The 24,091-nt window shown below is 36.6% G+C and overlaps 1 protein-coding gene and 1 pseudogene across 1 annotated transcript in view; one reads left to right on the top strand and one right to left on the bottom strand.

Annotated features, from left to right (window-relative positions):
- Positions 1-24,091, bottom strand: part of POLQ (DNA polymerase theta) — a 112,075-nt gene that overhangs the window by 39,689 nt on the left and 48,295 nt on the right. Inside the window, exons 16-19 of the mRNA XM_057697538.1 lie at positions 8,820-11,914; positions 6,268-6,411; positions 5,057-5,253; positions 1,394-1,634 (exon numbers count right to left, since the gene is read on the bottom strand). Coding sequence (XP_057553521.1) covers positions 1,394-1,634; positions 5,057-5,253; positions 6,268-6,411; positions 8,820-11,914 — 3,677 coding nt within the window. The remainder of the gene's footprint in view (positions 1-1,393; positions 1,635-5,056; positions 5,254-6,267; positions 6,412-8,819; positions 11,915-24,091) is intronic.
- LOC130830346 (TRAF3-interacting JNK-activating modulator-like) lies at positions 43-863 on the top strand (annotated as a pseudogene).

Below are 24,091 nucleotides of genomic sequence, written 5' to 3'. Positions count from 1 at the left end.
GACAAAGCTTGATGATGAACTGACTCCTTGGAGAAGAAATACACCCCTTGTGGAATGAAAAAGGTGCTATTAGAGATGGAAGACCAGAAAAACAGCTATGAGCAGAAGGCCAAGGAGTCACTGCAGAAAGTGCTGGAGGAGAAAATGAGCGCAGAACAGCAACTGCAAAGCACACAGTGGTCCCTGGCTCTGGGCCGAGCAGAAGTGTGAAGAGTGGAAGAGCCAGTATGAGGCTCTGAAGGAGGACTTGGAGGACCCTGGGGGCCCAGCACAGAGAACTGGAGAGCCAGCTGCACGTGCTTCAGTCCAGACTGCAGGGAGCAGACAGTAGAGACTTACAGATGAGCCAGGCCCTACAACTTCTAGAGAATGAGCACCAGGAGCTGCAGGCCAAGACTGAATGCCTCCAAGGGGACACAGACCTGTACAGCTCGGATACCCAGCACCTACAAGATCAACTAAAGAGGTCAGAGGAGGAGAAACTCACACTGGTGACCAAAGTACAGCAGTTGCAGAATCAGGCTTTACCCATGTGGAGTCCAAAGCCCTCCCATAATGAAGTGGAGCCTGAGGGCCCAGAGAAGGAGAAAGACTGGGATTTCAGAGACCAGCTCCAAAAGAAAACTGTGCAGCTCCTGGCCAAGGAAAAGGAGTGCAGAGAACTGCATTCAGAATTAGACAACCTCAGTGATGAGTATCTCTCCTGCCTGCGTAAACTGCAGCACTGTCGAGAAGAGCTGAACCAGAGCCAGCAGCCGCCGTACAGAAGGCACTGTGGCCGATGGTTCCTGATGCTGATGGCACTGACTGCTATAGCAGTGGCAGTGTTCCTGGCCAACAAGGACAGCCTGATGCTCTGAACAACTAGTGACAGCTGCCTTGGGTGAAGATCAGAAGCAAGAAACTCAATAAAAAAAAACTCAGGTTTGGATACTTAAACCGTGTGGGATTTTCCAACTCAACTGAGATGTCTAACGTTGTTATTTTTTTTAATGTGCTGTAAAAATAAATAAATTTCACCTGATGAAAAAAAAAATGCCACTAATTCACTTCATTACAGCAGAGCCAGAGGTTGGCAAACTATGGCCAAACTAGGGCCAGATGCCTGTTTTTAATAAAGATTTATTGGAACACTCATTTTCATAGTGTCTATAGCTGCTTTTGTGCTATGATGACAGGGTTGAATATCTGTGACTGAGACTGTCTAGGCTGCAAAATGAAAAATATTCACCATCTGGCCTTTTACACAAAAAATTTTGTTAATTTCTGCAGTAGACAATCAAAAGAAAGGGTTTGCATAAAAAGTATAATCTATCCACCTGTGATAGAGTGGCTGAATACACGACTATCTCGTCTCATAACATCATAAAAATGCCAGGAACTGTGTTTTTACCTTGAAGGTTTTCCTTCTTCAACAAAGAATTAAGTTGATTCATAGAGCTGAAGATGAGAATGGACTCCACAGATGCTCTGTATCGCCCAGAATGCTCAGTGGTGACATTCAGCCCTAGGCTTTGAATTCCTTGGCCAGTCTCTATCTCTTCCAGGAGTAGAAGCTCATGAGGAAGAAAACGGGAAACTATGCTGTGAAGAGTCGGTTCCTTGGAATCTGGATCTAGCAACCAGCATGCCACCTGAATGGGATAACAATCAGGATATTTTCTAGATTTTTCAAAGACATTTCTGTACCCTTAACTTTTAAGGGGGAAAAAGAAAGCTCATTTCTAATCTCACTTGTTTTCACTTCATACTTATTCAGTGGTCTTCCCAGGAGAGAAGGAAAGGATAATTGTACCAGGATAAGGAAAGGATAATCGGTATAAAAAATAACTCATTTTTACCAATAAGAGTGGTGGCCTTCAAAGAAGGAAAATTTATACTTTTCCATTACTGCAATGCTCCTGCTGATCTACTTCATAAGTAGGCTTGAAAAATAAGTGCCTTTCAGCTAACAAAAATCATGTTTCTGAAAATGCAGCTGGATTCTTCTCCACTAAGGCTGATTTTGGTTTACCTACTACTAAAGATGAGCCTATATAGTTTTAGTTTTAATTCAAAAAAAAATTTTTTTATTGTGGTAAAAGTAACATAACATAAAACATACTATTTTAACCATATTTAACTGTATAGTCCAGTGGCTTATTCAACATTGGAAGAAGACATAAATATTTTACCATTACAAGTTCATATCCAGTGTTTCAGAACACCTACAGACTTTCTCTTAAGGATGAGAACCTGTCACCATGACCATCCAACTAGTGATTTGACTGCTATTGTTAGCTTCCCTATGAAAGACTAGAATACCTGTATTTTCTAATACTAGATTCTAGCACAGCGGTCCCCATCCTTTTTTGGCACCAGGGACCAGTTTCGTGGAAGACCATTTTTCCACGGACCAGTGGGGGGTGGGGGGGAGTGGGAGGAGGTGTTTCGTGATGATTCAAGCACATTGCATTTACTCTGCACCTTATTTCTATTATTATTACTTTGTAATATACAATGAAATAATTATACAACTCACCACAATGCAGAATCAGTGGGAGTCCTGAGCTTGTTTTCACTTGCCACTCACTGATAGGGTTTTGATATGCTACAAGCAACTGATTTATAATGGTCTCTGTGCAGTCAAACCTCCCTGCTAAAGATAATCTGTATTTGCATCTGCTCCCCAGAGCTAGCATCACCGCCTCAGGTCCACTTCAGATTGTCAGGCATTAGATTCTCATAAGGAGCACACAACCTAGATCCCTCGCATGGGCAGTTCACGGTAGGGTTCGTGCTCCTATGAGAATCTAATGCTGCCTCTGATTTGACAGGAGGCGGAGCTCAGGTTGTAATGGGAGTGATGGGGAGGTAATGGGAGTGATGGGGAGCGGCTGGTGGTAATGGGAGTGATGGGGAGTGGCTGTAAATACAGATGAAGCTTTGCTCACTGCTCACCTCCTGCTGTGTGGCCCAGTTTCTAACAGGCCACGGACCGGTACTGGTCTGTGGCCCAGGGCTTGGGGACTTCTGTTCTAGCAGGTAGAAATTGGATTTAGAATAAGCAAATCTAAGCCTTGTTCATAATTTCAGTAATTACTAAATGACTCGGTTACTTCTTTTATAGGTTAAGAATTTAATTTTATTGGGGGGGGGTGATCTTGTAAATTATAATAAGAAATATAAATTGGGTCTTCCCAAGAGACATAAAGGTGCTATGCAATTATGCCGTTATGCTAATGCAGTGACTTGGAGTACCCCTAGGTCACCTAAGAATGGGGGCTGATTGCCAGGGGTTATCAACCCTGTGATAGGAGGGCTGGAACTTTCAGTTGCACCCTCTCAAACTCCTGGAAAGGGGAGGGGGCCAGAAGATAATTGATCACCAATGGTCAATGATCTGATCAATTGTACCTATGTAATGAAGCCTCCATAAAAATCCAAAAGGACAGGGTTCAGAGGGCTTCTGGGTTGGTAACCACATGAAGATGCAGGGAGAGTGGCAAGCCTAGAAAAGAAAGAAGCTCCACGCCTCTTCTTACAAACCTCACCCTATGTATCTGTTCATCTGGCTGTTGATTTGTATCCTTTAATATCCTTTGTAATAAGCCAGTAATCTAGTGAGTAAATTGGCTTCCTGAGTTCTGTTAGCCACTCTAGTAAACTAATCAAACTCAAGGAGGGGTTTGTGGGAATCTGATTTATTTATAGCTGGTTGACCAGAAGCACAGGTACCAAGCTGGGCTTGCAACTGGTAAGTTGGGGGCTTGTGGGACTGACCCCTTAACCTATGGGATCTGGTGCTGTTTTCAGGTAGATAGTGACAGAATAGCTGAATTGTAGGACACCCAGCTGGTACCCAGAGAACTATTAGAAGTACAGCAAACTGCCCCCCCCATTAGAAACTGGTGATCAGAACCCTTTTAGGGGTATTGAATAAGATAATCTGATGTAAAAGTTGGCAAATGTTTCTTATAAGAGCAAAATTTTATAGATTAATAGCTTCTCTTCTTATATCAAAAATGTTATGATTAACAAAACCAAGCATGAAATGTTTCAAATAGTTTATGCCAAAGGTGCTATATAAGTCTGGGAATGCTACTGTAGTTTTAGTAAGAAGCTTATATTACCCATATTCTCATTTTGGACTCTGGAACATCAAAATTAAGTGCTAATCTTTTATATCCAGTAAAGGTCAGTTTAGAAACTATATGAAATTCATCATGTATAAACCAAGGCTGGTTTGAAGTATAGGAAAGGATAGCATCATTAGTTTACCTGATACTGCCTTCGAAAATCTTTGCCAAAATAGCTAAAGAAAGTAAAAAATTATCCTATTATTATTGATTATATTGATAAAAACAATTAGTATCATATCTCAACTCAAAATTAATATTCCACACACCTCATGTATCTAGTCTCAACAGGGCGGAAAAATGATATCCCTTTCAGGGCTATGATCCTGTAAATAAATGTCTTCTGAAAATGCTTTATACTGTTAAGTGTATATTACAATAACCTAAGTTACTCTTTCCTTAATAACTCAGAGTCATCATTACGAAGAGTGTATCATCGTTTGCCATTATATGGAAAAGTTCTCAGGGACTAGTAAGGTCATTTGTCCCTATGCTAAATGGCCTATAACTATTATGCTTTGTGATGTCTTATATCTATACGCTTTTACTAGTTTTTGCCTCTATCCTCATGGATATTCGAAATATCCTGCTATCATATATCTAAATCTGATAGTTCTCCTCTCATTTCTAATTTACTATGAGACAGAAAATTTAGAATTTATGACCAAGATGAAAATTTTTTAAGTCTCTGAAGAAAGATGTGAACTTTATAGTGCTTGGAATGTGTGACATCTTTGTTTTAATATATGCAGAGGCATTTGGTACATAATAATCTGTTCTGGGTGGATGAGATTACTGGACAAAGGAATGACTACTCTAAAATACTTAAGCTGCATTGTTGAAGCTAAATAAATACCAAGTCATTTAAAAATTACCCTAAACATTAAAATTAAATAGTTTTTGAAGTATGTAAAATTTTTTTAAATAAGACAGGGAACCTTAGGATCTTCATAACTTTGTTCCAGGGAGATGCCACATGACAGAAGAAGAATTTTATAGCTCTGGATGAAGTCATAGATGATAACAGAACGTTCTTTATCAGATTCCTTTTGAAAGCAAGATTGAAGGTGCCGCATCCTGTCTTTCACAGTCAGGCTTGGATCCAGAGAAGGTGGGGCCAAACTGGCACTAATTTCTTAAAAAAAAAAAAAAAAAAAAAAAAGTCTTAAGGCAAAAAGTACATGCATTTATTTGAAGCAGCAATCTTTAGCGCCAGACTGAAAAAGACTCAAAACCCTCAGTTCAGTTCAGCATGACCTTACCCAGGTCATGTTGGCTATATAGATGAAGTGCTTGTAATCTAAAAATTAAGGTTTGGGCTAGGTAATTTATAATGCTCTATTTAATTAGGTGGGAGATATTTCTAAACATTAAGATTCCTAAAAGTAAATTTACATTTCTCAGAATGTGGAATTAAAGACAGAAAAGTTATTTTGAAATGAATTTTAAAGGAACTCATTTCAAAGGGAAGTTTAGTATGAATGTATAAAATTACATCTAAAATAAAAGAATTTCAAGTAACTACTCACCCTAAGATGTTTTCCTGTGAAATAACTGAAAATATTTCATGCTTACTCAGGAAAAGACATTATACAGCATCTTTTAAAATGTTTCCTTATTAATTTTGCTCCTGTCTAAAACCAAACAACTAGGTATCCAACAACCATAATCAGATCACAATTTATTTCTCAGTCCTATACTTTTAATTTCAAGACTCTGTCCAAAGGCTGTGTGATTCAACTACTGTAGATGCCCAGCTCATCACTGCCTATGAGTTCCAGATACAGTCAATAGCAGGAAAAAAGCCTGGAAAGAAACTGCTATGATCCAGTCTTTAGAAGCAAATCCTCAAGGTGGCCAGTGAGTCCTTAAGGCTCCACTATCCCCAAGAAGAAAACATAGTATTAAGAGCCCCATGTGACAAGCAGAAGGGAGTAAGGGGGAGAGGAGGTGCTTCTTAAAACATCATTCTAGTTAATACATGAACTAATGTACACAATAGCCACTACTTATTTAAAAGTTTTTTTTTTTAATCCTAAAAATAAATTCTAGGTAAATATCAGGAAACTATTCTCAACAACCAAGTCACTATCCTCATAGAGGTTACCTTAAAATTATATGGTAATTTAGCCAAATAGTGATTACTTACCAGAATGCTTTTGCTCCTTCTGCAGTGAAAAATAGTAAGCATCTCTTCCACCCCAGCATACTGCCAGTCCAACCAGCAAGATGTCATCATAACCTTTAACAGGAATTCCATCGTCTCCAATAGGGGCTTCCTGAGGGGAACTAACTATGTACATCCAAAGTGAAATAGTTAAAAATCTCTAAAAATAAAACCATTAAATTGAACACTAAAAAAATGATAATAATAAAAAATTATTTGATAAGCAAATTTTTCAGATCCCTACAATATGCATTATGTAGATAGTCATTTTTAGGTAAGATCTTTCTAGGCTTCCCATCAATTAAGATAACTGTCACTATGAAAATCTACCAAAGATTTCTTAAAAGAGATCTATAATAATGACTAAGATAGTTTAAAATTAACTTTTTTAAGTTTCCCAAAAGCTGCACTTTTAATTTCTATAACTCAAAAATAAAGACCGCTTGCACACTACAAAAATTTTGTAGCAAACTCAGCAATTCTTAACACTTAGAAACTTCAGAAAAATCACGTCTTACTTCTTAGTGAAGAATTAGGTATGATTTTGTATTTGGAGTCAATATTTTTCCTAAAACAATACACCTTCAATTTCACAAAGACATAGATGAAAAACTAATATCTTATTTATAATTATATCCCCAATACCTGGAAAATAACTGGCATATAGTTGTTAAATTTAAATGAATGTTTTTATCCCAATAACCTCTAGCACAGAAAATGTACTCAGTTTTATGTCTGTTGAATGAAAAATGGAAAGAGCTAGTCAACACTGAAAGTACATAAAACTTGTCATTAACACATATGCTTCCTGAATTGAAAATCAAACAAATACTCAGAACTTTATGAATTCATTCATAAATACAGAGATTTAAGAAATTTGATCAAACCTTTGATTTCCAAAACAGGTTGTCAAGCTGACTACAGCTATTCTCCGTATTACTGAATCATTACTGTCATGAAATAGGACAGGAATACGTGGCATTATTTGGCCAAAAGTCTCAATTCTCTGAAAACTTAGAAGAGTTCTGTAAGGCTTTGGGGTCAACATTTCAGTATAGAAACGACTATCATTGGAGGTACAAGTTCAACTTGAGATGGGTCTTAGAAAATATAGCTAATATACACTGTGAAAAATATACTGCCTATTTGCTAGGTACTTCTGTTATTACATAAGTGAACAGGATATTACAGTTTAAGAGAAAATAATTCATGAGCAATGATGATTAATAAAAACCATCATGTCTGCCACTTGCAACAACATGGATGGACCTAAGTGAAATAAGTCAGAAAGGCAAATACTGTATATTATTTATATGTGGAACCTAAGAATTAAACAAACGAATGAATATAACAAAAGATAAACAGATTCACAGAGAGAACAAATCAGTGGTTACGAGCAGGGAGAAGGAGGAGGGAGGCGCAAGATATCAGTAGGGGATTAAGAGGTCAAACCACTATGTATAAAATAAATGCCACAAGAATATATTGTACAGCAAAGGGATATATGCCATTATTTTACAACAACATTAAATGGAGTATAATTTATAAAACTATTGAACTACTAGGTTGTATGCCTGAAACTAAGTCAATATTGTAAATCAGCTATACTTTAATTAATTAATTAATTAAATTAAAACTATGCCATACCTTAAAAAAAGTCTGATCCATATTCAAAATATACATCTTAAGTTTTATAAACTTATATTCTAATATACATATTATATATGTATATTATAATTATATATTTATATATATGTGATTTCTTTCTTAGAGAAATGCTGTGTTTAATGGTAAAGCTTAGCACATGCTAACACCAGGCATGATCAGGAGCTAAAGCAGCAAGGATTTGTAGGAAACCTCCCCAGAGCCTCATGAAATAAAGAAGGTGAAGAAGACAACCCAACGGAAGAGCCTTACAGCCTCAGACAAGGCAAAGCCCAGAATGGCATAGAAGAAAGAGGTGCTGTTTGAGAGACAGGTTCCTGGCACACCCAAGCATCAAGCTGTCAAACAATGCTCCAGTGCTGGCCCCTGAACCAGCCATACCGACTGTGATGTTCCCAGCAGCAATAAGCTTGGCTGCTGGGTCAATGTCCTGGGAGACAACACTGGTATGGAACTCCTGTGGGTAACTGCCAAAGAAAGCCTGTTTAGATGGGATCTCTGGCTTACCTGGAAGGAGACAGACACAGGCCTGATTAGACCCCAGGCACGACAATGGATCAGAACTGGAGGAATGAACAGTGTCCCGGTGGTCTGCAGTTTTTCAATCTACCAGCTTGAGCTCTTGGCCTCACTGCTCAGTTCTCATACCCATGTGTCCAGAGGTCCCCCATCTCTTACACCAGAAGGTAACTATTATTAATCTAGTTGTGCTGAACAATAAGGCTGTTCCACATGAAAACCCACATAGGAGGAACTTATTATACTTTGAACACATTTATTACATAGAGTACCCAATACTGAAAATTCTCAGTTCCATCTCAGTCCACTATTTTACATACAAATGTAAAAGATTTAAAAAAAAATCTTACCTTGCTTAAACCTACCACCAACAGTAGCACTTTTAGAAGATGTCAAATTGCTGATCTTTTCACAAGCCAGTGAGATGGAAAATCGAGTTTTGCTTTGCCACTCCTTCACGAATGTTTGAAAGAGAGTTTGGTCACTTGCTACGTCAATTATGGCCAAACTTTCTGGACTGCATGAGGCTAGAGTTAACTGTGGCCCATCCTGTGATAACTGCGGTGAAAAACTTGTGTCTCTAGTAGGACTGTCATCTTTGAGACCATTTCTAATCACTGGACTTAAATCACGGTTTTTATTATCTGAAGATGAGCCAAATGAATGACTTTCACCAACTTGTAAACCACTACTAATTTTCTTAAGTTTTACAGAAGATGTTCCAAGAACACCTGGAAATGCCAACTTAGAAGTAGATGGTGTAGGAGGAACGAGTCCATTATCATCAACTATACAGTTTTCTTCACAAGTTAAGAGGGAGGAGGCTTCACCACGAATGACATTGTTCTCTAGTGCCTCAATATTGCCTTTTACTGCAATATTAGGGGAAAACAGAATTCCTTGCACTTGATTTGGCTCCAAATTTGAAATCATTTCTTGTTTGTCATCTACCTCTGTACTTTTTCCTTTCAAATCGGGCAAGTCTGTAGTGGTTGATTTTAGCTTTTCGTTTTCTAGAGGACTGGACATATTATCTAAAATCCTTTGCAGTCCTGGACTTAAATCAAATGATGCCTCTGACCACATTAATGAATTATCTTGCCTTGTCCCAGCTAATTTGGATTTTTGAGACCTTTTATCTTTATCTCCTCCAATTACTTCTCTCTGGGAATGATCATTACCCCCAATCACTAGATCACTCAGAGATCCTGAAGTAGTACGTTTCTCTTGGACAGGAAATACATCTACATTGTCCAAAGCTTCAACCATCTGAGCAGAATCCATTTCTGAAAATATAATAGACTCATCACTGAAACAAAACAATGGCTGCTGAGTATCTTGATTCCCATTTATATCTGATTTTTTAATTGGGCCCTCTGGTTGTAGACACAGAGAATCACCGAAATGGACTGAAGTTATTTCAGAAGGAAGCTGTTCTTTTGCTTGTACATCAGGTGGTTGTTCTTTTACGAGATAGTCTTCACTGAAACTGTCAAACAGTAAACTACCACTCAAATTCAAACTTGTTTCAGGAACTGGCAGACATTCTACTTCTATATCAGTAGGAGTTCTCTCTTGAGGAACCAGAGGTATAACTGGTTTCGTAGCTTCTTGTGTTTGACACCCTTGAAGAAAACTATTTAACTGGGAGTCAGTAACAGAAAGTTCATTGCCTTTAAAACATAGGCCATTTTCCCCTACTAGTATTGGAGAATAAAAAATTGGGCTTTCTGAAGTCAGGTTATCAACCCCATGTGAATCAGTGCTTTGTTTCATACCATCCACAGTCTTATGTTTAGAATGATTTGTCCTTCCTGGTGAATGTTGTTCACCTGGAAAAGTAATGTGAATCTCTTTCTGAAAGAAACTCACTGAGCTCCCTTTGTCTAGGCTCTTCTGCATCAACCATGTTGCCAGGTTGGTGTCCTTTGCTCCTTCTTGCTTGGCATTTTCACTTGCTATCTGTTGAATTATTTTCTCTGACTGAGTATCCAGGTAGAAACTATCTTCAAAATCACAGAGATCTAAGCCTAAGTCAGAAACATGATTATTTTTAGTTCTGTCTGCTGCATATGCATCTGTTTTTCCTTGTACTCTAGGGGTATTTAGAATATTCTCATGCTGACCTCCTGATTTACCAAATGTTCCACTTGGCCGATGTACGCCACTGGGTATCTCAGTGCTGCTTATGTTATCTCCTGATACTTGATGATTACTTGATGTATTTTCCTCAGCATTAAACTTTGTACTTTCACATTTCATAATAACACTTGAGTCTCTATTCACACGACTTCTGTCTGTCTCACAGGACGTTTGTCTTGCTATTGGTTTTTTCAGTTTGGTGTAAGTATTTGTCTGTTTATCAAACTGCTTTTCCAGGCACTGGTTAAATGCATGGGGGTCACAGTGTTTCACACAAACATTCTGGTTTTTTGAGTCATTTTGTATCAGCACTTTATTTTTTTTTTCTGATTCAAGCGCTAATCCTCTTCCATTTTCACTAATCACACTAGTGGCTTGATGAGTCACATTTTTATTCTGGGATCCTGTGATAAAATGTTCCACAAGAACATCATTAGGTATTTTAGTGTTCCTTGAACAACTCTGTTCAGTTTGTGATGGGAATAATACTTTGTTATATCTTCCCTCAGCACAGAAAGATATGTTTTTAGCAAATGGCTCTGGACTTCTAAATTCCATATTCTTCTCATCTAAAGTAAATGAGTCTTCACAATGAATAGGATTAGACATAGTCTGTTCTTGTAAATTGAGTCTACGCATTCTAGTGTCTTTCACAGGACTACTGTATCTGGATCCTTTTAGATGCTTACTATGTTTCAGAGATTGAGAGGTTGTACTCATCTTTTCTGAACTGAAATTCAAAGCTTCCTTTTTTCTTTTCTCAGATGAGAGAGTCTGAACAACTTTCGTAGTGCTCGCTTTCCCCTCATTTAGAGAGGTTCCTAGCTTTTCTTTATTTATACTCAAAGAAGCCCGTTTTTTTGCTCTGGAAATGGAATGCATCTGATGTTCTTGATGCCCATTCTGAAATTTATAATAAAAGGAATCTGTATGCTCTCTACTTTTATCTAAATCTTGTACTGTGTTTGGTAAATGATTAATAGAAGAATCACTAAATATTGTGTTATTTTTTTTCTTTGCTGTTAATCTTGTATAAGAACTCTTAGTTTGGGGTATAAAGCTGTGTTCTCTTACTTCTGACTCACTGCTGGTCAATGAGTTTGTATCAGAATTTATAAGGGAATATGGATTCCATTGCACTCCCATTTCAACTAAGTCCTGCTGCAGAATCATTCTGGCTTCTTCCACTATAAGAGCTGCCGCTTCCCTTTCAGTTAAACCTTTTCTGCCAGTCACCCAAATAGTTCGCATATTCCGACGCTCTTCAACTGCTTCCTCTTCCTCATCCACTGCCTTTCGGGTACTATACAAGGGGGAGGAAAAGAAATAAATTAATGCATTGATTCATTCATGAATACAACTATGCATCAATCTGAGCTTTTCTAGGAACTGAAGAAATAGCACTGAACAAGAGGAAAATGTATTTATTCTCATAGAGCTTACATTATAGTTGGGGAAATCAGAAAATAAATGTTAAAACACATTCTGTGTCAACTGGTGATAGATAAAGAGTTGTGTAAAAAAAATGAAGCACCAGAAAGGGATGGATGGTTCTGCAACTTTTAAATAGCACCATTAGGGAAGGCCTCATTAAGAGTCTGAAAGGGAAACCTGGAGTTTATTGATTAACAGAATTTGAAACAGAGCTCAGAGTAACTACAAGATATACAAAATGAAGAGAAAAAGTTCAGAATTGTGAGATTCAGAGAAGGAGAACCCCAAATTTCTCATATAAATTCTGCCCAACTATCTGGCTGACCTCAAAACTATGCAAGTGTGAGCAGACTCCAAGCAGCCAGGTAAGAGTCTAAACAACTGAACAGAGATTTGAGCTATTGCCTACTACAGGAAAAGTTTGAGCTTAGCCAAGCTAACTCACTGATAAAATATCAGTGCTCTTCATAGTAAAATAATAGATCCTACACCCTAAAAGGTCAAATGTCTATGTAACTGAAGAACCATGAAGAGAAGATAAATAGGATGAGGCCAAAAAATTATGGAAGCCGAGAAACTTCTATTTCTAACCAAGACAGAGTAACAGGGACCAATTTAGTCTCTCACCCAAAACAACTAAAAACTGAGGGCAGGTCATAAAAGACATTGCAGCATCCATTTTGCTCTCTCTTGGGTCACTCACTCTGGGGGAAGCCAATCATCATAGCATAAGGGTATCAAGCGGCTCTATGGAGAAGCTTATGTAGAGAACAGAACACCAAAACTTGCCAGCATGTGTGTGAGTCATCTTAAAAGCAGATCTAAGTTAGCCCTTCAGATGACTACAGTTCTGGCCAACAGCTTAACTACAACCTCACGAGGAGCTCAAACTAGAACTATGAGGAAAGGTACTCCCAAATTCATGACTTGCAGAAACTTGAGTTAATATATATTTACTAGTTGCTTTTAAGACACTAAGTTTTTAGGTAATTTGTTTCATAGCAACAGTTAACTAAAACGCCTAGTAAAACTATCAAACTTCAAAGATATAGAAAATAAATCTCTACAAATTTGGAAGGGCAAAAGAATCATACTCCCATCAGAATTCTCAAAAACAGCATACAAAGCAAAGAAGCAACATTTTTGAAAAACGCAATAAAAGAAAGTATAGACCAAGGATTTTTATCCAGCCAAGATGTGCTTAGAATATTAAGGTTATGGAAAAAACAGTTTGAAGCATACAAGAACTTGGAGAATTCTCTATTATATAAGCCCTCCTCAAGGAATCTAAATCTACTAAAAGATAAGTTTCATTCACTCAAGAGAGGAAGGAATACTTCAGCAATAAGAAGGATGGTAAGAATCTGAATAACTAAAAATGTAGATTAATCGTCCATCCCTACCCCCCACAAGGGTGGAGACAGAGGAGGAAAATTAATGTACAAAAGTTACATATTGAGATAAAGTAAAAATAATACACTTTGAAAGTGGAAGGAAAGGAGAGAGGGAAAAAGAAAGCTAAAGTAAGCTCAATGTCAGTGATTGTTGTTCAGGCAATAGGTAGGAATTACAGCATACAATTAAAATCTTGACAAACCAGATAAAAAGTACAAAGATACTCATTAACACGAAAATATACACTGTTCTAAATTTGAAAATAAAATACCAAAGACCACCCTTGGGTTGAGAAAGAAACATAGCAAATATTACATAATACACATAATTATAAAATAATTTGAGAGAATTGAGGCTAAACATAGTATTCATATTGATAAATGAGAATGAGATTAAATCATCTATTAAAAAGATCTTCAATTTGTTTCAGAAAGCAAAATACAACTACAACTGAATGTGGTACACAAAAAGCATATTTAAAACAAAGTAATTCAAAAAGGCTAAAAATAAAGGGATGGGCAAAGAAATTCCCAGGCAAAGGGAAATAAAAAGAAAGCAGTTAGGGAGATTCCAAGAAGGTTATAATTTATGCTTAAAGCCAAAAGCACAATAAAGATAACAATCAGTCACAATTACTACGACTATTTACACTTTAAATAATAAACAACCACTTTTGTGAAGTAAACACTATAAGAGATATAAGAAGACAAAACGAGAAGTGTACTAACAATTAGTAGACTTTAATAAACCATTCTTATTAAAAGACAGATGAAGTACTGGCAGGGGAGAGTAAATAGGAATGAATAAGACTTAATTAACATAATCAATAAGGTAGATTTTGTGAAAATATCTCAAACATTTTACTTTTATAATAGAGAACACATCTATCTAGTTTGTATTGATTATGTATTGGGAAACAAAGAAATTTTCAGTGAATTCCATAAAGTAGAAATGTTATAAACAACATGCTTAAGACTGCAATGCAATAAAACTAGAAATTATTAACAACAAAAAAGAACTTCCACCCAGGCAAAAATGGGAAAACAGAGAAATTCCATAAAAAATATAATGAAAGCCCTAAATATCAGAATCTATGGTTTCATTTAAAATAAGAGACCATAGGAAAATTCACAGTACTAAATTCATAGTATTAAAATAAAAATACACAGTATTTTATTTATCAATAAAAATATAAATATTAACAAATTAAATTCCTAGTTCAACAACAACAAAACACCTAGAAAAAGTATGACAAAATAAAACAAAAGAAAGCAGTAGGCAGTAGTAATAAAATTTTTAAAAAAAAAAAAGGAATTAATGGAGTAGATTTTATTTTAGTACACCTAGTAAAACAAAATCCTTGATGTTTTTAAAATTTACAAAATAGAGGCTTCCTAGGCGGTGCAGTGGTTAAGAATCCACCTGCCAATGCAGAGGATATGGGTTCGATCCCTGCTCCAGGAAGATCCTACATGCTGCGGAGCAACTAAGCCCCTGCGCAAATAAATAAATAAATAAATAAATTTACAAAATAGACCACTGGTTAATCTGATCAGGAAGAAAACAAAGTAGAAATTTACAAAATATCAAAAAAGAGGAATAGCCATTAAAATAGAAGAAATATTTAAAGTTCCTAACAGACTGACTTACAGATCGCTATCAAAATATATTTGAAAATCCAGGTGAAATAGATAATTTCATTAAGAAAAGGTTACCAAAATTACCTCACTAGACATAAAAGGCTTAATGAGATTAAGTTCTGAAAAAATAAAATGAAGGTTATCAGAGAACTAACCCCATAAAAAGGTACCATCCAAGATTGTTTCATAGGGTAATCATATCAAACCTTTAACCAGTCCCAAAGTACTTAAAATAAGGGAAAATCTTCCTTTTTGTTTTTTATGAAGCAAGTCTCATATCAAAACTTGAGTAAAGATAGTGCAAAACACACACATGAACACACACAAGAAAATTACAGACTAATATTATTTATGGATAACAGTGCAAAAGTATACTATATTAAATATTAGCAGATAGAATCCAACATCATATGAAAAAAAAAAACCACTATACCATGACCAAGTGAAATTTATTCTGGACCATAAAACTGATTCAATAGTAGGAAATCTATTAATATAACATGCTAAGAAATGTAAGCGGGGGAAGACCTATGACTATCTCCACAGATGCTGAAAAACCCTTTAACAAAACTTAATACCCACTCCTGATAAAAGAATATTCAAGAAAATTTCAATTAATGGACATTTTCTTAAAATGATTACACACACACACAACCATAGTCCTGAAGCCAGCATCTTACTAGGGTAGCAGAGGCATTTCCACTAGAATCACAAACAAAGCAAAAATGTCCACTATCTCAATTACTACCGTCTACTACTGCTACCTATCAGAGCTATTAGCTAATTCAGCTAGACAAAAGAAATCAATTAGAAGCACAAGAATTGTTAGGGAAAAAGTAAAATATCTCTATTTGCAAATGATATGACAATATACCTGGAAAATCCTTCAGAATCAACGATAAAAGTGATTTAAACAAAAGTATCCAGAAAACAGCAGGATAAAAAAAAATGTATAAAACTTAATAGGCTTTACATACTCAAATAATAACCATGTAGAATACATAGAAGAGCGCCACTAACTAAAAACAGAATAATGATTAAATTGGAATAAATTTAACAAGAAATGTACAAAATTTCTATGAGGAAAATGAAAACTCCTGAAAACCTATATGAGGAAAATATTTTAAAACTCCTGAAAAATCAAAATGACTAGCTCCAGTACAAAGACATTATCAATCCTTGGATAGGTTAAGTCGACATTATAAAGATTTCAGTTCTATTACATTTCAATCCAATTTCAATACAATATCAAAAAGCACTTTAAGTTTCACATGGGCAAACATGCAAGAATAGCCAGGAAAATACTGAAAAACCATAAGGTAGAAGTTACTCTATCAGACATTAAAATACACTATAAAGCCCTTATAATTAAAAGCATGGTATTGGCTCATTAACTGACGGAAAGAATAGTAAATAGAATAGAAAGTCAAGAAATAGATTTAATTACATATGGACATTTAATATATGATGGTAGCATCTCAAATCACTAGGACAAATATAAACTTTTTTATAAATGGGAGCCATTGAGAAATCAAATTGGATCCAGACTTAACACCATACACACTATTAAATTCTAAATGCATCAGGAATCTAAATGCAAACTTACAAATACTAGAAGAAAACATGTGAGGGACTTCCTAGGTGGCGGAGTGGTTAAAAATCCACCTGCCAATGCAGGGGACACAGATTCGATCCCTGGGCTGGGAAGATCCCACATGTCATAAAGCAACTAAGCCTGTGCATCACAACTATTAAGCCTGCACTCTAGAGCCTGCGAGCCACAACTATTGAGCCTGTGTGCCGCAACTACTGAAGTCCACACACCTAGAGCCCATGCTCCACAAGAGAAGCCACCACAATGAGGATCCCGTGCACCACAATGAAGAGTAGCCCCACCGCTCACTGCAACTAGACAAAGCCCGTGTGCTGCAACGAAGGCCCAATGCAGCCAATAAATAAATAAATTTATTTAAAAAAAAGAAAAAGAAAATGTGTGAATTCCTCTTTCATCTCAGTATATGAAAAAGCTTTCTAACTATGACAATTTAGAAGTATAAAAAGAAAAAAGATTGCTAAAAAATGAAGAGAAAAATAAAAATTCTGCATAGCGAAAACAATTCAATAAATTCAAAAGACAACTGATAAATTTTGAGAAAATATATGATATATAGATGTCAAGCAAATGGCTAAGAACCCTAATCTGTTTTAAAAAGAAAAGATTCTAAGACTCTTTAAAAAGGAAAGAAAAAACCAAAACCTAGTAAGGAAAAGACATAATCAGATAATTCAAGAAGATATATTTCTTTAAATAATCCTGAAAGTATGAAAAAATACTCATCTTCATGCACATTTAGAGAAATGCACATTAAAACCATACTGAGATACAACTTCTCATTTATCCAACTAGTAAAAAATGAAAACCTTTTTGTCAAAGAGAAAAACCAGAGGCTCCAAATGGCATTACTTGTGCTAAAGCCCATGATATCAAGTCTAAAACCTAACCTAAACACAATTTAAACCTTCATCAGAAGTATAATCTTTTTTTCTTCTTTTTTTTTTTTTTTTGGAGTATAGTTGACCTACAACAAAAGCTCTATTTATTTTTCTTTTTTTTTTTCTTTTTGATTTAAAGATAAGCTTGTAAGGAATGGCTATTCCAAAATTCTAAGGAGTATAACTAACTCAAATGCTTTTCAAGATCATGTTATCTAAGATAATCTCTAGTAAGTAAAAGCTAGTTTAAGTTTGTTGCTTTAATTAAAACAGACTTGTCTTAAGAGTTGTCAGCATTAATTATAATACTTTTATTCTACCTAAGCTGACAAATTTGTCAGCAAGAAAAATAACTTGGTATGATGAAATTTTCATTAGTAACAAATATAATTGGTTAAGAGTAAGTAAATTAAATAAATAAAAGTAGAATAGGGACGAAGTGAGAGAGTAGCATTGACACATATGCACTACCAAATGTAAAATAGATAGCTAGTGGGAAGCTGCTGCATAACACAGGGAGATCAACTCGATGATGGCTGATGACTTAGAGGGGTGAGATAGGGAGGGTGGGAAGGAGTCTTGGGAGGGAGGGGATAAGGGGATATATGTATAAATACAGCTGATTCACTTTGTTGTACGGGAGAAACTGGCACAACAGTGTAAAGCAATTATATTTCAATAAAGAGCTTTAAAAGAAAAAGGTAGAATAAAAAGTTTTTCCAGGTGAACTTTTCAAATAAGTTTTCCAAATTTTTAGCCTGAAACCCTAAAGTTTTGCCAAGATTAGGTTAAGGAATGGAAATTTATTGAACATTTTAGCTCATTCCAAATAAGATAAAATAGGTAAAAGATTAATTACTGAACGTAAGTTTAACTACTTTTGGCTTCCTTTGTTAAAAAACTAAAGACAAAATCTGGGATTATTAGTAAGCGTGTTTGGCGCTGCCAACTATTGGCACTTGCCAGTATGTCTACAAGGATTAAATCATGAGGGGCTGTAGCTGCTGACCTTCAACACACCCTGAAAGTTCAGGGCAGAGATCAAGAATGAGGCACTCTGTGCTGTGAAAAAAACTGGCAGAACAGGTCTTCAGACAGATATTTTCAGGAGATTTTATGAGCCCAATTCTTACATCTCCTTGTATCTAGAAAAGCGCTAAAATCATTAACGATGACACTTACTCCTCGTGACTAGCAGCAAGCCTCTGCCAATATGTGTGCTTGAGTGCACGTACCCCTCTTCACTAAAATCATATGTAACACTGACCTTCCCTCCTACCTCTCTGGAGTAGCTTCTCAGAGCTATCTGAAATGCCATCTCCTTGGCTATAGTTCTCATTTTGCCCCAAATAAAACTTAACTCACAATTCTCACATTGTGCTTTTTTTTTTCAGTCAACAGTGCCATACTGAGAAATTTTCTATGAGAAAGCATGTTTCTATAAGTTATGAAGAGTATTTATAATTTTGCCAAGCTTCAGAATGCTAGTGTAAGAGACAGTCTACAACTGTTTAGTTCCTAAATTTTCACCAGAAATTAAGGTTTTCAAAAGGTTAAAAATTCTAATATATATAATTAAAGCTACAAGAAACAACAAAGGAAGCATCTCCATAGGGAAGCAGGATGTGTTTTTGGCTAAGAAAAGGCATGAGGAACAAAGATGCATTTTGTTAAGGGAAATGAGAGTAATTCTATCCGAACTAGAGTTTCTGGTTATAAAGGGTAAACTAAAGGTATACAAAAAGGTGAAAAGATTTTACTTTCTGTAATCAAGCTGGCTGAAACTGAATTATCATAAGGGTTTTAAAAATTAAGTTTTAATATCAATAGTCTAGTTATATAAAACTAGAACTTAATTTTTCTTCTCCTGCTAAACAATTAAGTATTGTTTTATATTGACCTGTGATCCTGTTTAGTCAAGTGTCCAAACCATTTGATATCTGACAAACTTCCCAAAATCAAATTCTAAATGAAGTCTTTTGACCACAAACTAACTTGAAATGTACAAGAGGCCCCTGGAACATTTCAAAAGATGTTAGGCTTATTTGTTACGTTAAATTACATGGGAAGCATTACCAAACAAGAAGTAACACTAGGCCTTCTTTATGTTATATCTGTATAGATATATAAGTGTCCCAGAAATTGTGTAAAATTCCTAGAAACTTGATATATCCTGGCATAATCCTAACTTATAATTCTAGTCATTATCTTAAAATGGTGTATGACACCCTCTGGGACCCCAATCAGAAATGCGTAACAAGTAAACCATCCTCTTACTGCTATTCACTTACTTTATGAAACTGCTGTCATTAAAACTGAGGCTCACCCTAAAAATATTGAACCGAGTAACAGGAAAATCATCACCTAGCTGATTTGCATGCAAAGGCAACAGAATCCATATAAAGATTGTGGCAAGTGTAGATGAAGTTCATTCTACTTCTCCAGAAACAACCCGCTTACTGACAGACCTGAGGTCCTTGTAACAGACAACAGACTGCTTCTGAATCAGAGAAACTAAGACGGGTAAACAATGGTTGTAAATTAAACAAAAAGCTGGGACTATGGGAAAACCAAGCTGGCCTCATGGTTCTCCCTGGCTCCCTGACAAACTCCATTTTTCTGTTTTCCCATTCCTTCACCCACCATAGTATATACAAGAACAACCATTTTTGTCCCTAGAGGCCTCAGGCTTCCTCCCTCTGGATCCTTGAAAAATTGTATTCAAGCAGAAAAAGTATTAATTACATGGGACTACATGAACTGAGGAGGATACTCTAATGTTTTTCTTTTTCCAGATTTAAAGAGGCCTTTTCTTAAGCTATCTATAACTTATAACAATTTGTTAAGGTATACCTTTGTGAATAAAGATGAAACATTTTTTTCTCCCCACCTCATCCCTCCAGAATTCAGAAACGCTCAGTGAATATTCTTACTCTCATAACAATTTACTTGCTTGTCTAAGTTCAATAAGAATCTGTTCCCCTTATAACAGGACACAATTAGAGACACTGCCTATAGTAACAAGGCTTTGACTGGAACGTCATATTTGAGGTGTGCGTAGACTCATGTATGACCAGATAGCTTCAAGGAACTGCTTCAAAAAAAATCGACCTGGTACCTTGCTTACAAGGTTTCAGCAAAGCAGTCTTAAAAGAGGACTTATATGATCAATTATTATTCTTGCTGCACTTATATAAATAATCTGGCCAAGTTTAATGCAAACAAATTAGTTTTACTATGATTACCTTTGGTAAAAAAAAAAAAAATAGGGGTAATTAAAGAGAGAAAAGTTATGTTTGCACCTTTGTAAATAGTATTAGATTCTAGTCCTGTTAATTGTCTTTGAGGTTTTGTTACATACCTGTAAACTGGGCTGGATCCTGAATTCTTCTAGTGTCCTTAAATATCTGGCTACAACTCACCAAATTAGTATTTCCAATTTTCTCCCACCCTTCTGATCTGACATCACTAAGAACAAAGGCAGCTTTTGAGCCCTGTAGGAAGAGACTTTACCAAGTACTCCTGACCACTGACACTGCTGCAAAACTATAGAAAGTATTGAGCCTTGGGTACATGTCTCACAGCTAAGGAGGACCACCTGGCATCTGGTCCTATACAACACTGGGGACCCCTAAATCAAAATGATGAGTAAGAAAAGTCGCTGACACCAGATTCAAGTCTTCTTGCTTTAGCGAAACATGAAAACTTTTCTCCTTTTCTTTCTTAATTTCACTCTGGCATTGGCCTGGAAAGGTAACACCCTCATCTGTATTTCCCAGGCCATTACTAAGAAGGGATAACCTTCAGTATTTAGGATAACTCTAGTTCAGGATGGGAGATTCTCTTCCAACATGCACTAAAAGCTTGACTGACCCCTGGCTTGAACAGGTAAATGCAGCAGTCCCTGTGAATGAATCTAGTATCAGTAGTCCTTAACAGGAATGGTTTGTGCCCAGACAGGTCTTGTCTCCTTGGGCCTATGAATGCCTATATGGCTGGCACACAACTAGACTATGCCTCTTAGGTTATCTAACTGTGCCCCTAACTGTTCTAGAAAAGGCCTAAAAGGAGGCATTCATGATTCAAGAACTGTTTCCTTTGGCAGGGGCCTACTTTCCTGATTAGGAGTTAAAACAAAGAAGAATATGATCAAGAACCTTTCCTCAACTCTTAGAGAACATTGCAGATTCCATTGCTAGGGCACTAGCTGCCCAGCAGAAATACTTACATTCTACGGCCATACTTGCTCTTGATAATAAGACAGCCCTTGATCATCTTGAAGCTGAGCAGGGAAGCATCTGTACTATGACCAACACCATCTGTTGTACCTGGATTGACATTTCTGGTGAAGCTGAAACGTAGTTATGTAAGATCACTGAGTAAGCCACTTGGCTTAAAAGGGTGACTCCTTCAGCAGCGTCTTTGACTGGCTTGGGTCTGAAGCACACTCTAAGCCCTAGGAGTTACCCTATTCCTAGTTATCATAAACACTAGCGCATTGGATCCTCTCAAAGCTTTTAAATGCATGTTCTCAGCCACTGATCCACAGGGAAATGAGCTAAGAGTGGAATATCAAAAAAGAAATGAGAAGAACATCCACCTTAAAAATTGTGAACCTGTAACAGGGAAGAACAAAATGTGACTCCATGCTGGATCTGTTTCTTTTCCTTTAGCCTTTGCTTCCCACGGCTCTTGTTACTATATCACTAAAAGGATGCTGTCTATAGCTATAAGCATACATAATGGCCTCCCTCGGGGAACCGTGCCTCTCTGTCTGAATGCCAAACCAAAGTGCATTTGTTCAGCTCACAGGTAAATACCTGTGAATGGCTGCAGGAAAGAAAGTAACACATCCCCTCCCAGAGGCTGGCCAAACCAGCAGATATTTTGCAAGACTTAACAGCCTCTTTACTTTACTTCCTCACTCCTCCCTCTTTCTGTTCTATAAAAGAAACTAGCATCCAGACTCTCATAAGATGGTACTCTAGGACTCTAGTCTGCCATCTTCTCAGACGTCCAGCTTTCCAAATGAAGTCACTACTCCTTGTCTCAACACCTTATCTCCCAATTTATTAGCCTGTTGTGCACAAGCAGACTGAGCTTGGACTGGGTAACAAACCTGAAGTCATGGCTGTGAATATCACAGGAGTTCATCAAAAATGTCATGACCTATGGATACCACGGCAAAGATCAACAAAGCTGCAGAGCAGTAGTTGAGAGCAAAGCTAATGCCTTACATTTTGATCACATCTCTCAGGCTGAGAGAAGGAAAGGAGGTAACTGTTAAAGAGAAAAACCATAGGCCCCAGATAGCTAAAGCCTATGATACCAAACCTAGATTTAATACCTAACCTAATTGCAGTTTTGACCTTTACCAGAAATGTAATCTTAATCAGTCTAGAATTTTCTGGTCAGCACCAAGAGGTAATCTGCCCATCCTCCCTCCCCACCCTCCCCACCCCCACCCCCCAAGATACAATCTGCATGATAAAACTCCCTTGCCTTTCCCTTTCCCCCCAAAAAAAGCTGCACTGGTGTAAAAATAATCCTTTCTTTTTATTTTGCTAATAGCTCCTTTGTCCTATCCTTCTTCCTATAAAAACCTTCCATCTTTCAGTACAACCCCTTCTAGTTCCTAGATTGGATGCTGTGATTCAAGAACTGCCTAATAAAGCCAGTTGGATCTTCAAATTTACTCAGCTGTATTTTGTTTTTTAACAGCCTCTAACAATGGATTCTATTGGTGAGGCTGAGGGGTAACAGACCAGTGAGAGTACAACTTAGTTGGACCCTTCTACAGAGCAATTTGGAATCTAATAAAGCTGTATATATGCACTTACCTTCTGAAACCTCATGTCTAGGAATTTATTCTAAAGAAACATTACCAACAATATGAAAATATATATGCATGAGGTAATTCATAGCAGATTGTTGGTAATGGCAAACTATTTGAGACAATCTGAATGTTGGATGGGTTTTCTGGCTCTTAGGTACCGGGCGCTGAAAGGACGGCCAGTCTCCAGATATATCAGTTTCTATTCAGAAAATTAACATTAATACAATACTGTATCTAATCTACACACCTACTCAAAATTTCCCAATTGTTCCAATTGTGTCCTTTTTCTAATCCAATCTAGAGTAAGGTGGTACACTTAGTTGTCATGTCTCTTTAGCCTGCTTTAGTTGGAATCATCTCCTCATCTTCGTTTTCCTGACCTTGATATTTTTGAAAAGTACTGGCCAATTATTTTGTAGAATGTCTCTCAATTTAGGTTTGTCTGATGTTTCCCTATAGTTAAATTCACATTAGACATTTTTGATAAGAATATTCCAGGAGCAATGTTGTGTCTTTCTCAGTGTGTCACATGAGGAGGCAGATAATGTTGATCTGTCCTATTACTATGTTTCATTAATTTTGATCAGTGAAGGTTCTGGGCTTTCAGAAGAGGCACAGTCATGGCAACAACAGCCTTAGCATCACACAGAAGAGATTCCAAAATGTGTTTACAAAATTTTTT

The sequence above is a fragment of the Hippopotamus amphibius genome, chromosome 10 (genome assembly GCF_030028045.1).
Source record: "Hippopotamus amphibius kiboko isolate mHipAmp2 chromosome 10, mHipAmp2.hap2, whole genome shotgun sequence".
NCBI classification, from domain to species: Eukaryota; Metazoa; Chordata; class Mammalia; order Artiodactyla; family Hippopotamidae; genus Hippopotamus; species Hippopotamus amphibius.
The sequence above is the reverse complement of the archived record's forward strand: the minus strand, read 5'-3'. Positions and strand labels throughout refer to the sequence as shown.